Source organism: Salvelinus fontinalis, chromosome 2, assembly GCF_029448725.1.
Source record: "Salvelinus fontinalis isolate EN_2023a chromosome 2, ASM2944872v1, whole genome shotgun sequence".
In the NCBI taxonomy this organism is placed as follows: Eukaryota; Metazoa; Chordata; class Actinopteri; order Salmoniformes; family Salmonidae; genus Salvelinus; species Salvelinus fontinalis.
Genome location: NC_074666.1, coordinates 79,209,872 through 79,229,483, shown reverse-complemented (window position 1 = coordinate 79,229,483; position 19,612 = coordinate 79,209,872). Strand labels below are relative to the sequence as shown.

Here is a 19,612-nt window from a genome sequence, read left to right as displayed (position 1 = left end):
TCAGGGTGCTGTTGGAGAGACGCATCGCTGCGGTGCTACACCAACATTCTGTCAAAAAAAGTATCTAACATAAATCATGTAGAAGATATAGGATATGGTAGAAAGAGCATGTATCCTTTTCTGTAGCCCACAGGCTGGAGATAAACATTTATGACTATGTAATGAGAGGGACACTTTTTACATCATGCCGTTTTCTCCGATCAAGTAGCCTAACCTAAATGGCGCGCAATCAAATAACTAATGTTAACAAACAACGTATGTTAAAAACAGGACAGTTCAAAGTTAAATTGATAATATGGAATGGACAATTACAGCTGTTGTTCAGGAGTTTCACCCCATTGTCATGATTAGTGGTTTCAAATTTGTATTTTCGACAAGCTGATCATAGCGAAAAAGAAAATACTTCTATATTTCCCACACATTGCAAACAGGCTCACGATAAATCCTGATAAAGTTGGGTAGCTGATATTCAGAGCTTATTGGCCAAATTGATTAGTCACAGGAATCAGGACTAATAAATCCAATGCAATGGCCTGTTTTACAAATTTTTATAAAATTCCATTGCTGTCGACATGGTAGGCTACACCCCGGTAAGCACGAGCCAACATGTTTTGGATGTATTTTTTGGTGTTCTACAAATGGTAGGCTTAGCACATAGATGGGCATTCATAAAATTCCATGTCAGGGGACACTGTAGGCTACACCTCAGTAAGCATGGGCCAATGCCTTATCCGTTTTCTTTTTTTGGTGCGGTCCAGACCAGCCTTGATTTCAACGTCCACCATCCGGACCAAATCTGAACCAATCATAGACATCTATACATTTAAGTTTCATTCAGAACCAAAAATTTGCCTGATTTCAACATTGGGAAAATACGTATTTTCAACATCCGAAAATAACTATTTTCAACTTTCTTTCAGAGCCGACTATAACCAGGTGTTTGTTGTGTGTTCTAGAATGTTCCCATGGTCCTATGAGTTTGGCCGGGCTGTGATGGCTGTGGACTACATGGTGTTTACCCTCCGTCTCATTCACATATTCGCCATCCACAAACAGCTGGGACCCAAGATCATCATCGTTGAAAAAATGGTGAGGGCAATCTAAAAAGAGGGATGAAACCCTTTTTACTACAGTGCGTCTACATCAGGGATCGACAACTTTCATGGTTGCGAGGGCCACAAAAAATTGGTAATGAGGGACTCTGCATACCCACAAACATGCAGTCAAAGTCCTAGCCTTAAAGCTTTTTGGGAGCCCTATTAAAATTTAGTTTTAGAGTTCATTTCCTACAATTCTACACATTTTGCCATGGGCGTAGAGAAAATGTTGCAATTTTAAAGCAAGTTTGCTACAATTTGAGAGAAATAAAATGAGATGGGGCGGAGAAGAATAATCTCATATAAAATATATTTTGATTTGTGTAACACCTTTTTGGTTACTACATGATTCCATATGTGTTATTTCATAGTTTTGATGTCTTCACTATTATTCTACAATGTAAAAATTATGAAAACCCTGGAATGAGTAGGTTTGTCCAAACTTTTGACTGGTATTGTATATATGTATGTGTATACAGTGCCTTCGAAAAGTATTCAGACCACTTTACTTTTTCCACATTTCGTTAAGTTAAGCCTTAATGAATTTCCCCCTCATCAATCTACACACAATACCCCATAATGACAAAGCAAAAACAGGTTTTTAGACATTTTTGCAAATGTATAAATATAAAAATAAACTGATAATAACATTTACATAAATATTCAGACCCTTTACTCAGTACTTTGTTGAAGCACCTTTGGCAGCAGTTACAGCCTCGAGTATTCTTGGGTATGACGCTACAAGCTTGGCACAACTGTATTTGGGGAATTTCTCCCATTCTTCTCTACAGAACCTCTCAAGCTCATTTCTTCACAGCTATTTCCAGGTCTATCTGGAGATGTTTGATCAGGTCTAAGTCCAGGCTCTGGCTGGGCCACTCAAGCACATTCAGAGATTTGTCCCGAAGCCACTCCTGCTTTGTCTTGGCTGTGTGCTTAGTCTGAGGTCCTGAGAGCTCTGGAGCAGGTTTTCATCAAGGATCTGTGTACTTTGCTCCGTTCATCTTTGCCTCGATCCTGACTAGTCTCCCAGTCCTTGCCGCTGAAAAACATCTCCACAGCATGATTCTGCCACCACCATGCTTCACCGTAGGGATGGTGCTAGGTTTCTTCCAGATGTGATGCTAGGCATTCAGGCCAAATAGTTCAATCTGGGTTTCATCAGACCAGAGGATCTTGTTTCTCATGGTCCGAGAGTCTTTAAGTGGCTTTTGGCAAACTCCACTTTTACTGAGGAGTGGCTTCCGTCTGGTCACTCTACTATCAAGTCAAATTTTATTGGTCACATACACATGGTTAGCTGATGTTAATGCGAGTGTAGCGAAATGCTTGTGCTTCTAGTTCCAACAGTGCAGTAATATCTAACAATTCCCAACAACGACCTAATACACACAAATCTAAAAGGGCGAATGATAATATGTACATATAAATATATGGATGAGCGATGGCCGAGTGGCATAGGCAAGGTGCATTAGATGGTATAAAATACAGTATATACAGTGGGGAGAACAAGTATTTGATACACTGCCGATTTTGCAGGTTTTCCTACTTACAAAGCATGTAGAGGTCTGTATTTTTTATCATAGGTACACTTCAACTGTGAGAGACGGAATCTAAAACAAAACTCCAGAAAATCACATTGTATGATTTTTAAGTAATTAATTTGCATTTTATTGCATGACATAAGTATTTGATACATCAGAAAAGCAGAACTTAATATTTGGTACATAAACCTTTGTTTGCAATTACAGAGGTCATACGTTTCCTGTAGTTCTTGACCAGGTTTGCGCACACTGCAGCAGGGATTTTGGCCCACTTCTCCATACAGACCTTCTCCAGATCCTTCAGGTTTCGGGGCTGTCGCTGGGCAATACGGACTTTCAGCTCCCTCCAAAGATTTTCTATTGGGTTCAGGTCTGGAGACTGGCTAGGCCACTCCAGGACCTTGAGATGCTTTTTACGGAGCCACTCCTTAGTTGCCCTGGCTGTGTGTTTCGGGTCGTTGTCATGCTGGAAGACCCAGCCACGACCCATCTTCAATGCTCTTACTGAGGGAAGGAGGTTGTTGGCCAAGATCTCGCGATACATGGCCCCATCCATCCTCCCCTCAATACGGTGCAGTCGTCCTGTCCCCTTTGCAGAAAAGCATCTCCAAAGAATGATGTTTCCACCTCCATGCTTCACGGTTGGGATGGTGTTCTTAGGGTTGTACTCATCGTTCTTCTTCCTCCAAACACGGCGAGTGGAGTTTAGACCAAAAAGCTCTATTTTTGTCTCATCAGACCACATGACCTTCTCCCATTCCTCCTCTGGATCATCCAGATGGTCATTGGCAAACTTCCGACAGGCCTGGACATGCGCTGGCTTGAGCAGGGGGACCTTGTGTGCGCTGCAGGATTTTAATCCATGACGGCGTAGTGTGTTACTAATGGTTTTCTTTGAGACTGTGGTCCCAGCTCTCTTCAGGTCATTGACCAGGTCCTGCCGTGTAGTTCTGGGCTGATCCCTCACCTTCCTCATGATCATTGATACCCCACGAGGTGAGATCTTGCATGGAGCCCCAGACCGAGGGTGATTGACCGTCATCTTGAACTTCTTCCATTTTCTAATAATTGCACCAACAGTTGTTGCCTTTCACCAAGCTGCTTGCCTATTGTCCTGTAGCCCATCCCAGCCTTGTGCAGGTCTACAATTTTTCCCTGATGTCCTTACACAGCTCTCTGGTCTTGGCCATTGTGGAGAGGTTGGAGTCTGTTTGATTGAGTGTGTGGACAGGTGTCTTTTATACAGGTAACGAGTTCAAACAGGTGCAGTTAATACAGGTAATGAGTGGAGAACAGGTGGGCTTCTTAAAGAAAAACTAACAGGTCTGTGAGAGCCGGAATTCTTACTGGTTGGTAGGTGATCAAATACTTATGTCATGCAATAAAATGCAAATTAATTACTTAAAAATCATACAATGTGATTTTCTGGATTTTTGTTTTACATTCGGTCTCTCACAGTTGAAGTGTACCTATGATAATAAATTACAGGCCTCTACATGCTTTGTAAGTAGGAAAACCTGCAAAATCGGCAGTGTATCAAATACTTGTTCTCCCCACTGTACATGTGATATGCGTAATTTAAGATATGTAAACATTATTAAAGTGGCATTGCTTAAAGTGACTAGGGATCCATTTCTTAAAGTGTACAGTGATTGCGTCTCAATACAGTATATACATGTGATATCAGTAATGTAAGATATGTAGACATTATTAAAGTGGCATTATTTAGAGTGGCATTGTTTAAAGTGACTAGTGATCCATTTATTAAAGTGTCCAGTGATTGGGTCTCAATGTAGGCAGCAGCCTCTCTGAGTTAGTGATTGCTGTTTAACAGTCTGATGGCCTTGAAATAGAAGCTGTTTCTCAATCTCACGGTCCCAGCTTTGATGCACCTGTACTGACCTCGCCTTCTGGGTGATAGAGGTGTGAACAGGCAGTGGCTCAGATGGTTGTTGTTCTTGACAATCTTTTTGACCTTCCTGTGACATTGGGTGCTGTAGGTGTCATGGAGGGCAGGTAGTTTTCCCCCGGTGATGTGTTGTGCAGATCGCACCACCCTCTGGAGAGCCTTGCGGTTGAGGGCGGTGCAGTTGCAGTACCAGGCTGTGATACAGCCCGACAGGATGCTCTCGATTGCATCTGTAAAAGTTTGTCAGGGTTTTGGTGACAAGCCAAATTTCTTCAGCCTCCAAAGGTTGAAGAGGTGTTGTTTCACCTTCTTCACCACACTGTCTGTGTGGTTGGACCATTTCAGTTTGTCTGTGATGTGTATGCCCAGGAACTTTAAAGTTTTCTACTGCTGACCCTTTGATGTGGATAGGGGGGTGCTCCCTCTGCTGTTTCCTGAAGTCCACGATCATCTCCTTTGTTTTGTTGACGTTGAGTGAGAGGTTGTTTTCCTGACACCACACTCCGAGTGCCCTCACTTCCTCCCTGTAGGCTGTCTCGTCGTTGTTGGTGATCAAGCCCACTACTGTTGTGTTGTCTGCAAACTTGATGATTGAGTTGGAGGCGTGCATGGCCACGCAGTCGTGGGTGAACAGGGAGTACAGGATAGGGCTGAGCACACACCCTTGTGGTGCCCCAGTGTTGAGGGTCAGTGAAGTGGAGATGTTGTTACCTACCTTCACCACCTGGGGCTGCCCGTCAACGTCCAGGACACAGTTGCACAGGGAGGGGTTGAGACCCAGGGCCTCCAGCTTGATGATGAGCTTGGAGGGTACTATGATGTTGAATGCTGAGCTGTAGTCAATTAACAGCATTCTACATAGGTATTATTTTTGTCCAGATGGGATAGGGCAGTGTGCAGTGCGATTGCGTCATCTGTGGACCTGTTGGGGCGGTATGCAAACTGAAGTGGGTCTAGGGTGGCCGGTGAGGTAGCGGTGATATATGATCCTTGACCAGCCTCTCAAAGCACTTCATGATGACAGAAGTGAGTGCTACGGGGCGGTAGTCATTTAGTTCAGTTATATTTTCCTTCTTGGGTAAAGGCCTGATTAGTGGAGTTCTGCAGAGATGGTTGTCCTTCTGGAAGTTTCTCCCATCGCCACAGAGGAACTCTGGAGTTCTGTCAGATTGACCATCGGGTTCTTGGTCACCTCCCTGCCCAAGGCCCTTCTGCCCCGATTTGCTCAGTTTGGCCGAGCGGCCAGCTCTAGGAAGAGTCTTGGTGGTTCCAAACTTCTTCCATTTAAGAATGATGGAGGCCACTGTTCTTGAGGACCTTTAATGCTGCAGAAATTATTTGGTACCCTTCCCCAGATCTGTGCCTTGACACAATCCTGTCTCGGAGCTCTATGTACAATTCCTTCGACCTCATGGCTTGGTTTTTGCTCTGACATGCACTGTCAACTGTGGGACCTTATATATTGACAGGTGTGTGGCTTTCCAAATCATGTCCAATCAATTGAATTTACCCCAAGTGGGCTCCAATCAAGTTGTAGAAACATCTCCAGGATGATCAATGAAAACAGGATGCACCTGAGCTCAATTACGAGTCTCATAGCAAAGGGTCTGAATACCTATGTAACGAAGGTATTTTTGTTTTTAATTGCTAAGAACCTGTTTTCACTTTGCCATTATGGGGTATTGTGTGTAGATTTTTAAAAATGTAATCAATTTTAGAATAAGGCTGTAATGTGACAAAATTCGAAAAAAAGTTTGTGTTTATTTTTTATTTTATTTCACCTTTTATTTAACCAGGTAGGCTAGTTGAGAACAAGTTCTCATTTACAACTGCGACCTGGCCAAGATGAAACAAAGCAGTTCGACACATACAACAACACAGAGTTACACATGGAATAAACAAACATACAATCAATAATACGGTAGAAAAATCTATATACAGCATGTCCAAATGAGGTAGGATAAGAGAGCTAGGGCAATAAATAGGCCATGGTGGCGAAGTAATTGCAATATAGCAATTAAACACTGGAATGGTAGGGTGTGCAGAAGATGAATGTGCAAGTAGAGATACTGGGGTTCAAAGGAGCAAAATAAATAAATAAATACAGTATGGGGATGAGGTAGATTGGATGGGCTATTTACAGAATGAGCTATGTACAGGTGCAGTGATCTGTGAGCTGCTCTGACAGCTGGTGCTTAAAGCTAGTGAGGGAGGTAAGATTCTCCAGCTTCAGAGATTTTTGCAGTTCGTTCCAGTCATTGGCAGCAGAGAACTGGGAGGAGAGGGAAGAATTGGCTTTGGGGGTACCTGCTAGAGCGAGTGCTACGGGTGGGTGCTGCTATGGTGACCAGTGAGCTGAGATACGGTGGGGCTTTACCTAGCAGAGAATTGTAGATGACCTGGAGCCAGTGGGTTTGGCGACGAGTATGAAGCGAGGGCCAGCCAACGAGAGCATACAGGTCGCAGTGGTGGGTAGTATATGGGGCTTTGGTGACAAAACGGATGGCACTGTGATAGACAATCCAATTTGTTGAGTAGAGTGTTGGAGGCTATTTTGTAAATGACATCGCCGAAGTTGAGGATTGGTAGGATGGTCAGTTTTACGAGGGTATGTTTGGCAGCATGAGTGAAGGATGCTTTGTTGCGAAATAGGAAGCCGATTCTAGATGTAATTTTGGATTGGAGATGCTTAATATGAGTCTGGAAGTAGAGTTTACAGTCTAACCAGACACCTAGGTATTTGTAGTTGTCCACATATTCTAAGTCAGAACCGTCCAGAGTAGTGATGCTAGGCGGGCGGGCAGCGATCGGTTGAAGAGCATGCATTTAGTTTTACTTGCATTTAAGAGCAGTTGGAGGCCACGGAAGGAGAGTTGTATTGCATTGAAGCTTGTCTGGAGGTTAGTTAACACAGTGTCCAAAGAAGGGCCAGAAGTATACAGAATGATGTCGTCTGCGTAGAGGTGGATCAAATAATCACCAGCAGCGAAAGCGACATCATTGATGTATACAGAGAAGAGACTCGGCCCGAGAATTGAACCCTGTGGCACCCCCATAGAGACTGCCAGAGGTCCGGACAAGAGGCCCTCCGATTTGACACACTGAACTTTGTTAGAGAAGTAGTTGGTGAACCAGGCGAGGCAGTCATTTGAGAAACCAAGACTGTTGAGTCTGCCAATAAGAATGTTGTGATTGACAGAGTCGAAAGCCTTAGCCAGGCCGATGAATACAGCTGCACAGTAATGTCTCTTATCGATGGCGGTTATGATATCATTTAGGACCTTGAGCGTGGCTGAGGTGAACCCATGACCAGCTCTGAAACCAGATTGCATAGCGGAGAAGGTACGGTGAGATTCGAAATGGTCGGTAATCTGTTTGTTAACTTGGCTTTCAAAGACCTTAGAAAGGCAGGGTAGAATAGATATAGGTCTGTGGCAGTTTGGGTCTAGAGAGTCTCCCCCTTTGAAGAGGGGGATAACCGCGGCAGCTTTCCAATCTATGACGATACGAAACGGAATCTCAGACGATACGAAAGAGAGGTTGAACAGGCTACTAATAGGGTTTGCAGTGTGTGTGTGTCATTATTGAGTCTGATAGTATAGGCAGTGCCATTGAGGCCATCTCCATTTTGAAGTAGTTAATTTCCTTTTACAACTTCTATGAATTAGCAAACAAACTGAAAGGGTGCAAACAAACCACCCTGAGTTTGTTGTTTGAACAGGTATAAAGCCAAGGTTTGCGATTTACTGCCACCTGCAGTTATGGAATGTTTGCTCACAAGTATAATTCATTGTCTGATCCCTCCTAATATCCGGATGTAATCCTTTCTTAACCCATAGGCAGTCCCACCCATTTGACTACTTAAAAATGGTGAAAGTCCATATTGGCGCTGCCATGCTAAAACTGGCTTTTGGGAAGTAGAGTCCCCAACCTGTCTAGCAAAAATATTCATGCCTTTTGGATTTCATCACATTTTATTAACATTGATTTAATTGTAATTTTTTTGTCAACAATCTACTCAAAATACTCTGTCAAAGTGGAATATATATATATATCATTATAAATAAATATATATATATCATTTCTATTCATCTTCTAAAAAATAAAAAAATCTCCCACTTTAACATTTAGAGTATTTTGTGTAGATTGTTGAAAAGAAATGACAAATAAATCTTATTTAATCCCACTTTGTAAATCCAAGTGGTCTGAATACTTGCAAAGCACTGTCTATGGTCTAGATCCAGGTGCTTGTTTTGGCAGCAACAACTAATATCCAAAAACAAGTTTAAAGAAAAAACAGGCAATGTCATTTTCTCCCCTTAATATCCTGTTCCCCTCCTGATTGGCAGATGAAGGACGTCTTCTTCTTCCTCTTCTTCCTGGCGATGTGGCTCATGGCCTACGGCGTAGCTAATCAGGCGCTGCTCTACTCCTACGATCCTCGTCCCGGTTGGATCTTCCGCCGAGTGTTCTACAGGCCATACCTACACATATTTGGACATATCCCCATTCATGAAATGGATGGTGTGTTAATGTTTGTGTACGAATGTGGTTTGCATGTAACATAGTCCAGGTAACTGCCAAAATAAAGGAAACACGTGAGTAAATGAGGGATACAAAGTACTGTATATTGAAAGTAGGTGGTTCCTAAGTTAATTAAACAATTAACATTCCATCATACTTAGGGTCATGTATAAACATGCCCAGCTGGTCATTATTTTGGCTACCATGGCTAGAAGAGATCTGTGACTTTGATAGAGGGGTCTAAAAGGATGATAGGAGATTTTGTGTGTGTGTGTGTGTCCACAAAACACCAAATGATGGAATTTCTCATGGATTAAAAGGTGTTGCATCCCTCCAGTAGAGTTCTAGACACTTGTAGAATCTATGTAAAGGCACAGTGAAGCTGTTCTGGCTCGTGGGGCCCAACACCCTATTAAGACACTTTATGTTGGTGTTTCCTTTCTTTTGGCAGTTACCTGTGTATATACCTGTATGCACACTGAGCTTACTAAACATTAAGGACACCTTCCTAATATTGAGTTGCACCCCCCCTTTTGCCCTCAGAACAGTCTGAATTCGTCAGGGCATGGACTTTACAAGGTGTCGAAAGTGTTCCACATGGATGCTGGCCCATGTTGACTCCAATGCTTCCCACAGTTGTGTCAAATTGGCTGGATGTCCTTTGGGTGGTGGACCATTCTTGATAAACACAGGAAACTGTTGAGCGTGAAAAACACAGCAGCGTTGCAGTTCTTGACACAAACCGGTGCGCCTGGCACCTACTACCCTACCCTGTTCAAGGGCACTTAAATATTTTGTCTTGTCTATTCACCCTCTGAATGGCACACATACACAATCCATGTCTCAAGACTTGAAAATCATTATTTAACCTGAGGCCCCTTCATCTACACTGATTGAAGTGGATTTAGCAGGTGACATCAATAAGGGATCATAGCTTTCACCTGAATTCACGAGTCAGTCTATGTCATGGAAAGAGCAGGTGTTCCTAATGTTTATGTACTCAGTGTATTTGTGTATACCTGCCTCTCTCTCTCTCTTTCTCGGTTCCTCTATCTCTGTATCCCATCTCAATTCCCTACTCCAACCCCTGCCCAATCTACCCTCTTTGTCGTTCCATTTTAAATATGTATTCTGCACACCCCTCCCCCTGCTTCTTCCCATCTCTTTTGAACTCTCACCGTCTCCCTCCCTCCTCTCCCTCTGTCTGTCCGTAGCTGATAAACTGGAGGAGGGGATAGAGTGCACCAATAACGTCACCCTGATCGAGGCAGGTGCAGAGCCCTGCACGAGTACCTATGCTAACTGGCTGGTGGTCATCTTATTGGTCATCTTCCTGCTGGTCACCAACATCCTGCTGGTCAACTTGCTCATTGCCATGTTCAGGTAACGGACCCTCTCGGTCTGTCCCTCTTTCATATTCTGTCCCTCTTTCCCATCTTGCACCCCCCCAAAATGCCTGTTTTCACTCTATTTGTGTTCCCCTTGAGAGATCATCACTCATTCAATAGGCCTCTTTAATCCGTGGGCTGAAGTCCTGAATTCATCTTATCTTATCTAGTTCCCTACTGTTGTTATATTTAAATGAATCAACTTGATATCATTTTGAAGTGTCTTATTTGATACTAGCCCTGCATGTTTGAATGTTGTCAAAATGCCATATCTTTTTCTGGCTCTTCTTTCATGTGTGCCATTGGGGCCCAAAACGTAAAAGTATAATAAACCAAAAAGTATAATAAAATCAATCATTTGTTATATGAGCGGGAGTCACCTATTCCCTGATATTCTGCCTGTTAACCATTTCTCGCTCTCCTTCCTTCCTTCCTGCAGTTACACATTCTCCAAAGTGCAGGAGCACAGCGACACCCACTGGAAGTTCCAGCGCTACAACTTGATCGCAGAGTACCACTCTAGACCCTGTCTGGCTCCACCCTTCATCATCCTCTCCCACCTCCACCTCTTCATCAAGAGACACATCCGCAGGATCCCCTCTGTCAAGATCAAACACTTTGGTGAGAGACTGGGGGAGGGAAACAGAGGAAGTGAGACCAATGATCAGATAATTCACTTCAAGTATGGAACTTCTAGTATTTTAGAAGTCTACTTCCATTGTCCTTCAAGAGTATTTTTCTAATTTTCTCTTCTTCCCATTTTCTTTGTTCTTTCCTCTTTTCCCCTCCTCTATCCCTCCTTCAGTTCTGGATATCCGTGGCAGGCAGGCCAGTAGACTGAACACATGGGAGGCCATCCAGAAGGAGAACATACTGTCTGCCCAGAACAAACGAGAGCGAGAGAAAGACTCTGAGAGACTCAAACGCACTTCTGTCAAGTCAGACATCGCTCCATCTCTCACCCTCATCCACTTATTTATGTCATCGACTAAATGCCAGATTCATTTAACAGCTTCAGTTAACAGCTCGACTTGATCTGGCCTATGAATAGAATGGTGTAGATTGATTGTCTTCCTGTGTTAGGGATCGGGTCAATTACATTTTAAATTCATGAATCAAACTAATTAATACACTTCCTAAATTGACTGAGAAGTGATAAGTGAATTGACCGCTAATCTTTGTTGCGGTTGTGTCTGAAGGGTGGACAGTGTCCTAAAGCAGATGGCAGAGATCCGGGACCACGGCCGCAGGCTCAGAATGCTGGAGACAGAGGTCAGTGTCAACCAGGGCTGCTGCCCGCAGCTCTCTCTCTCTCTCAAACACACACACACACCCTGCTTTATCTGCGCAGTGGCAACGAGACACGTGCCTGAAGTTTTAGTGGTTCTTAATGGGGGGGGGGGGGGGGGGGGGGGGGCTCAGTGTGTGTATCTGTGCACGCACGCGTGTGTGTGTGTGTGTACATGACGGGGCCTCAATGTGCCTCCCCTGGTTTCTCCCTCAACATTTGGACTGCAGCTGTTGAATCTGCCTGCTCAGCACTGTATAAAGTCCATCCATCATGGTCACCCCCTCTCACCCTCTCTCTCTCTCTCTGTCTCTCTCTCTTGTTCTCTCTCTCTCTCTCTCTCTGTCTCGTTGTCTCTCTCTCTGTCTCTCTCTCTCTCTCTCTCTCTCTCTCTCTCTCTCTCTCGCTGTCTCTCTCTCTCTCTCGTTGTCTCTCTCTCTCTCGTTGTCTCTCTCTCGCTGTCTCTCTCTCTCTCTCTCTCGTTGTCTCTCTCTCTCCGTCTCCCTCGCTGTCTCTCTCTCTCTCTCGCTGTCTCTCTCTCTCTCTCGCTGTCTCTCTCTCTCTCTCTCGCTGTCTCTCTCTCTCTCTCGCTGTCTCTCTCTCTCTCTCACTGTCTCTCTCTCTCTCTCGCTGTCTCTCTCTCTCTCTCGCTGTCTCTCTCTCTCTCTCGCTGTCTCTCTCTCTCTCTCGCTGTCTCTCTCTCTCTCTCTCTCTGTCTCTCTCTCTCTCTCTCGCTGTCTCTCTCTCTCTCTCGCTGTCTTTCTCTCTCTCTCGCTGTGTCTTTCTCTCTCTCTTGCTGTGTCTCTCTCTCTCTCGCTCTCTCTCTCTCTCTCGCTGTCTCTCTCTCTCTCGCTGTCTCTCTCTCTCTCGCTGTCTCTCTCTCTCTCGTTGTCTCTCTCGCTGTCTCTCTCGCTGTCTCTCTCGCTGTCTCTCTCGCTGTATCTCTCTCGCTGTGTCTCTCTCGCTGTATCTCTCTCGCTGTCTCTCTCGCTGTCTCTCTCTCGCTGTCTCTCTCGCTGTCTCTCTCTCGCTGTCTCTCTCTCGATGTCTCTCTCTCGATGTCTCTCTCTCGCTGTCTCTCTCTCTCTCTCGTTGTCTCTCTCTCACTCTCGCTGTCTCTCTCGCTGTCTCTCTGTCTCTCTCTCTCTCGCTGTCTCTCTCTCTCTCGCTGTCTCTCTCTCTCTCGCTGTCTCTCTCTCTCTCGCTGTCTCTCTCTCTCTCGCTGTCTCTCTCTCTCTCTCTCTTGCTGTCTCTCTCCCAGTTGGAGTACTGTTCTAGTTCCCTCTCCTGGATGGTGCAAGCTTTCTCTCAGAGTAACTTGCTAAAGCCCACACGTCCTCCTCCCGCTCTCCGAGGTAAGGTTGCATACAGATATGTAATACATATGATATAGGTTACACATATGTTGCCTCCTACCTCCGAGAGGCCTTTCCAGTCATGGGATATAACATTTAAATTAACTTTATTGATCCCCAGTCAATTTTATTACTTGGTTTCATGTATTAATTCCAGTTTCTGTTGTTTTCTCTTTCAGATCTAACTCTCCAACTAGCTGACCCAAGTCTGATGGAGAATAATGAAATCTAGACACACGTGTACACACACACACAATCAATCAAATCAAATCAAGTTTATTTTATATAGCCCTTCGTACATCAGCTAATATCTCGAAGTGCTGTACAGAAACCCAGCCTAAAACCCCAAACAGCAAGCAATGCAGGTGTAGAAGCACGGTGGCTAGGAAAAACTCCCTAGAAAGGCCAAAACCTAGGAAGAAACCTAGAGAGGAATCACTGTCACTCAGGGCAAAAGAATGTCTGACTTGATGCTCATTCGTCCATCGCCATGTCTAGAAGTAATGATGGACTGTCATTTCTCTTTGCTTATTTGAGTTGTTCTTGCCATAGTATGGACTTGGTCTTTTACCAAATAGGGCTGTCTTCTGCATATCACCCCTACCTTGTCACAACACATTGGCTAAAACGTATTAACAAGGAACAAATTCTTATTTACAATGACGGCCTACCGGGGAACAGTGGATTAACTGCCTTGTTCAGGGGCAGAACGACACATTTTTACCTTGTCAGCTCGGCGATTCGATCCAGCAACCTTTCGATTACTGGCCCAACGCTCTAACCTCTAGGCTACCTGTCACCCAGAAGCAAAGTGTTATCAAGGCAAAGTGTAGCTACTTTGAAGAATCTCAAATATAAAATATAATTTGATATTTGATACTACATGATTCCATATGTGTTATTTCATAGTTTTAAACTTTTGACTGGTACTGTATGTGTAAATGTATTTTGCAACACGCACACAATGACGCTGTTCTAGTTTTGGTGCTATACCTATCATTGGCAGAAGTGTGGCATTAAGGAGGCTGCACACATAGGTTTGGTTTGCTCCTAGCAGAACTCGGCTTGGAGAAGTGAATGTCTGTGCCTCACATACTCCCTTAAGACCTTTGCTTGAAAATGTTGAAAGCAGCAATATTACAGTTTGTCCCTCTTGAGACGCAATAGTAACAAATAGCCAATATACACGTCCTCATAATAGTCCGAATTAATCTAATATAAATCAGTTAATTTGGACTTATTTTGCCAAGGTCTTAGTGGCGCAATTTTACATTGAACTAAGATGTTTGGTGCAGTATTTCTCAAGTGGAAAAAAATGCATGAAAACTAGTCTTCTCTTGTTGAATGACAACAAACACTTAATTGAAGATTCCCGTCCATAGTTCCCATCATTTACAGATAAAAGGGCGTAGACTTTGGCTATCGAACTTCGACTTGCCTCACGGGGAAAAAAACTGCCGAACACCAAAACGAACAAAAACATCACCCAATTTTGTCAGAATATATGCGCAAACAGTTTCAACTGGGAAACATGCAACATGCTTGATGACAGGCTTTTACGCAGCTACACTTCTGTGTGATGACTTTCCACGAGAATCAAAAATAGGTCAGATCAGGTTTGCAATGAATAACTTCAATCATACCCCCTCTCACCCATAGAGGGGGAAGGAAAGAATTAATGGGGATTAACAACTCACGCCCTGTTGTAAATCAAGGGAGAAGATTCAGGCCTGCGCCCTCAAGATTCACCAAAGGAATGTGCTTTGTCTCAAAAGACTTTTTCCCGCTACTGGAACAATATTTCTAACGTAGAACGTGGATAATGGTCAGAGGCAATCTATAGAACACTAATGTAATTTTTTATGTTATTTTGCGATGTCATTAAAAATGTTATAAAGGAAATACTGTAACTTGGAAAGTATACCCACTACATATATGAAGTTTCCATACTATGAGTTGTGCATCTAATATGATACATTATGAAAGTATTTTTTTCAAGAGAGGGATGTGATTTGAGAAGCTATAAGAGAATTGTTTTCAATGAACTTTGCACAGTGAGTAGTCACCGCCCCGGAGTGAGGTCAGGGAGTGTGCCAGCCTGCCGGAACCGCCCCTTTCCAGCAAAATCTATAAATTATGGGTTAAGAAAAAACCACATGGGACCAGAAAAGTGTGAAGCTGCTGCTGTGGGTTTAAAGTGGTTTGAACTTTGAATCTCAACAGGATGTGGAGACAATCACTGGTACGGCTGATTAACTGTCCTAAGTAAAGTATCTTCAAAAGTGAATTTAAGTAGGACCATCCTGTTACTCTGCTCAAACCATCGATATGGCCTGCTAGCCGATCTTCAAAGAAGCCTCTTCAAGAGTGAATGGAAGAAAAGTCAACTCTGTAGTTGTTTTCAGGACCACATGACAAGTCACTGGATACCGGTCATCTACGAAGAAGGAGTTGTTGGAACATTTCGGACAATCAGAGCCTTACAAGCATGCCTCAAAGGCCCAATCCCCTTTCTAAGGCTGCCCTGTTCACTGAGAGACCCCGGCGAAACCTAAGTTAACTCAGCAAAAAAAGAAACATCCTCTTACTGTCAACTGCGTTTATTTTTAGCAAACTTAGCATGTGTAAATATTTGTATGAACATAACAAGATTCAACAACTGAGACATAAACTGAACAAGTTTCACAGACATGTGACGAACAGAAATTGAATAATGTGTCCCTGAACAAAGGGGGGGTCAAAATCAAAAGTAACAGTCAGTATCTGGTGTGGCCACCAGCTGCATTAAGTACTGCAGTGCATGTCTTCCTCATGGATTGCATCAGATTTACCAGTTCTTGCTGTGAGATGTTACCCCACTCTTCCACCAAGGCACCTGCAAGTTCCCGGACATTTCTGGGGGGGAGTGGTGCTAGCCCTCACCCTCCAATCCAACAGGTCCCAGATGTGCTCGATGGGATTGAGATCTGGGCTCTTCGGTGGCCATGGCAGAACACTGACATTCCTGTCTTGCAGGAAATCACGCACAGAACAAGCAGTATGGCTGGTGGCATTTTCATGCTGGAATTCAGAGATCATTCTTTCATGAAATCACACATGAAAGACACCAAATTAAAGCTACACATGTTGTGAATCCAGCCAACATGTCTGATTTCAAAAAGGATTTACGGGGAAAGCACACCAAACAATTATGTTAGCTCAGTACATAGCCACAGAAAAACACAGCCATTTTCCCAGCAAAAGATAGTAGTAACAAAAACCAGAAATAGAGATAAAATGAATCACTAACCTTTGAACATCTTCATCAGATGACACTCATATGACATCATGTTACACAATACATTTATGTTTTGTTCGATAATGTGCATATTTATATCCACAAATCTCGGTTTACATTGGCGCCATGTTCAGAAATGCCTCCAAAATATCCGGAGTAATTACAGAGAGCCACGTCAAATAACAGAAATACTCATCATAAACTTTGATGAAAGATACATGTTTTACATATAATTAAAGATACACTTGTTCCTAATGCAACCGCTGTTAGATTTAAAAAAAAAAAAAATCGTAAAAAGCACACCATACAATAATCTGAGACGACGCTCAGATGTAACAACATTTCTCCGCCATGTTGGAGTCAACAGAAATACGAAATTACATCATAAATATTCCCTTACCTTTGATTATCTTCATCAGAATGCAGTGCCAGGAATCCTAGTTCCACAATAAATCGTTGTTTTGTTCGATAATGTCCATTACTTATGTCCAATAGCTAATTTTGCTAGCATGTGTAGTACACGTGTCCAAACGCTCGCGCAGGTGCAGGCAAACGTCGGACGAAAACTTCAAAAAGTTATATTCCAGGTTGAATAAACTGGTCAAACTTAGTAGAGAATCAATCTTCAGGATGTTGTTATCATTTATATCCAATAAGGTTCCAACTGGAGAATTATTTTCAGTCTCTATAAGTAATGGAACGCAAGACGATATAATGAGGAAAGCGTGTGACCAAGAACTGGAAATCTGCCAGACCACTGACTCATTCCTTTTCCATCTGGTCCCACAACACAGCATAAGCTTCATTCCATGTTCTACTGGCTGTTGACATCTAGTGGAAGGCGTTTGAAGTGCAAACAGATCCATATATTACAGGGAATTGAATAGGCTGTTATTGACTTTAACAACGACCACTCTCAGAATTTTCACTTCCTGTTTGGATTTTGTCTCAGGTTTTTGCCTGCCATATGAGTTCTGTTATACTCACAGACATCATTCAAACCGTTTTAGAAACTTCAGAGTGTTTTCTATCCAATACTAATAATAATATGCATATATTAGCATGTGGGACAGAGTAGGAGGCAGTTCACTATGGGCATGAAATTCATCCAAAAGTGAAAATGCTGCCCCCTATACCAAAGAAGTTAACGACCGTTCCACAGGTGCATGTTCATTAATTGTTTATGGTTCATTGAACAAGCATGGGAAACAGTGTTTAAACCCTTTACGAGGAAGATCTGTGAAGTTATTTGGATTTTTACAAATTATCTTTGAAAGACAGGGTCCTGAAAAAGGGACGTTTCTTTTTTTGCCGAGTTTATATGGTTACTGTTGGTGAGAGTAGTTTCGGAATGTACTAATGTGAAGTGTCCCTCTCTCTCCCTCTCCATCTCTTCTTTAACAAGCATCAGTGTTGTTGTCATTCCGCTAGGGACCTGTTTTCAGCGTATTACGTCTCCAGTCAATAACCGGTGCAGAGTGTGTATGTTTATCCTGTGTTCCCATTTAATTAGCTAGTAAATAAATAATTAAACCAATTTTGTGTAGTACTGAATCATAAGTAAGGCTCGGGGTTTTGCAGATGCAAGGAGGTTATGACTGTTCAGAATGATTATATGATACAAGGGTATGTGTCACGCGGGACTAGGTGGGCGAAAGAACCAGACGCAGAGAGAGAGAGCCGCTTGGGAAAAATATTCCTTATTTTACTCTTAACCAAAAACTGAAATAAGCCCGAACATCCAGGGCGCAGAGAAACACTTGCCAACAACCCAAAATACACACACGTAACAAAAAAACAATCCCGCACAAAACAAGGGCGGGTCAAACTCCTAATTATAGGGAAGCTCATTACGAAACAAAAACAACAGGTGCAACTAATAAGACAAAACAAACAGACAAACGAAAAAGGGATCGGTGGCGGCTAGTAGGACGGTGACGACGACCGCCGAGCACCACCCGAACAGGCAGGGGAGTCAACTTCGGCGGAAGTCGTGACAGTATGATTAATAAGTTGACTGTTTATAGATGTGTGAGTTTAATTCGGGACATGGTAACTCTTTAACCTTTTGCCAATAGGTGGCGCAATTAGCATTTTTTATTTCTGGGTGTCGCCAAATTAAACTGCCTCGTGCTCAATTCTTGATCGTACAATATGCATATTATTAATTCTATTGGATAGAAAACACTTTCTAGTTTCTATAGCCGTTGGAATTTTGTCTGTGGGTGACCCAGAACTCTTTCTACAGCGAAATCCATGACAGGTACTGCGATGGTCTGAGAGCAAAGCTCTGATTTCAGATCAGTTTTGAAAGTCTCTGTATATCCTATGGAACGACATGAACTGCACCCGCCTTCCCCTGGATGTCAGTAACCAATGAGAAGTGGAATGGGCTTGCTGCGTAGCTCTCAGAGGTTATAAATGGCCAAGGAGCGAGAGGAGCCTTCCTTTCCAAGCTGAGCATTGCGCAGAGAGGGACCTCAGGATGCCATTTTCAAACGCTCAATTTTAAACGTTAAATGTATCCATCTGTAATTTAATTAGACATAGGTGTTAGAAGCATCATAACGAAGCTATTTTAAACCGAGTTATATCAGATTATGCGAGTATATTGCTATTTTTCGGAATTTCCTCAGTATTGCGCCTTGAGGATTTGGACACGTTATGGCAAAATAGCTATGGCTAGCTAGTGTTAGCTGCTATATCAGAAGTTGAATGCAACGTTTTACAACCAAGCAACGATTCTTTTGGACAAAGAACCACCATGGCAAGATTCTGATGGAAGCTCGTCGAAAAGTAAGAGCTATTTATGATGTTATTCCGTTTTTATGTGGAAAAATGTAAACTCAATAATGGTGATTAGTGACGCCGTTATTGCGTCACTAGTCTGGCTGTAACGCACACTGTATGTCTAGTAACGTTAATTTTAAAAATCTAACTCTGCGGTTGCATTAATAACTAATACATCTTTCATTTCATGTCCAACCTGTATTTTTTAGTCAAGTTTATGAATAGTTTTTGATAAAAATATTTGTATTTTCAAAATGGCGCCGGCCAGATTGCTTGAGTAGTTGAACACTATTTCCATTGTGTAAGCACGATTTGTGCCGCTAAATATGCACATTTTCGATCAAACTCTATATGGATTGTGTAATATGATGTTACAGGAGTGTCATCTGAAGAATTCTGAGAAGGTTAGTGAAAAAATTAATATATTTTGGCGATGTTGA

At 42.9% G+C, this 19,612-nt stretch overlaps 1 protein-coding gene across 1 annotated transcript in view; it reads left to right on the top strand.

Moving 5' to 3' along the window:
* Positions 1-13,987, top strand: part of LOC129827853 (transient receptor potential cation channel subfamily M member 4-like) — a 77,616-nt gene extending 63,629 nt beyond the window's left edge. The window contains exons 20-27 of the mRNA XM_055889092.1: positions 957-1,089; positions 8,900-9,074; positions 10,289-10,457; positions 10,902-11,083; positions 11,268-11,400; positions 11,662-11,734; positions 13,012-13,105; positions 13,285-13,987. Coding sequence (XP_055745067.1) covers positions 957-1,089; positions 8,900-9,074; positions 10,289-10,457; positions 10,902-11,083; positions 11,268-11,400; positions 11,662-11,734; positions 13,012-13,105; positions 13,285-13,337 — 1,012 coding nt within the window. The 3' untranslated portion in view covers positions 13,338-13,987. The remainder of the gene's footprint in view (positions 1-956; positions 1,090-8,899; positions 9,075-10,288; positions 10,458-10,901; positions 11,084-11,267; positions 11,401-11,661; positions 11,735-13,011; positions 13,106-13,284) is intronic.
* Positions 13,988-19,612: the final 5,625 nt, after the last annotated feature.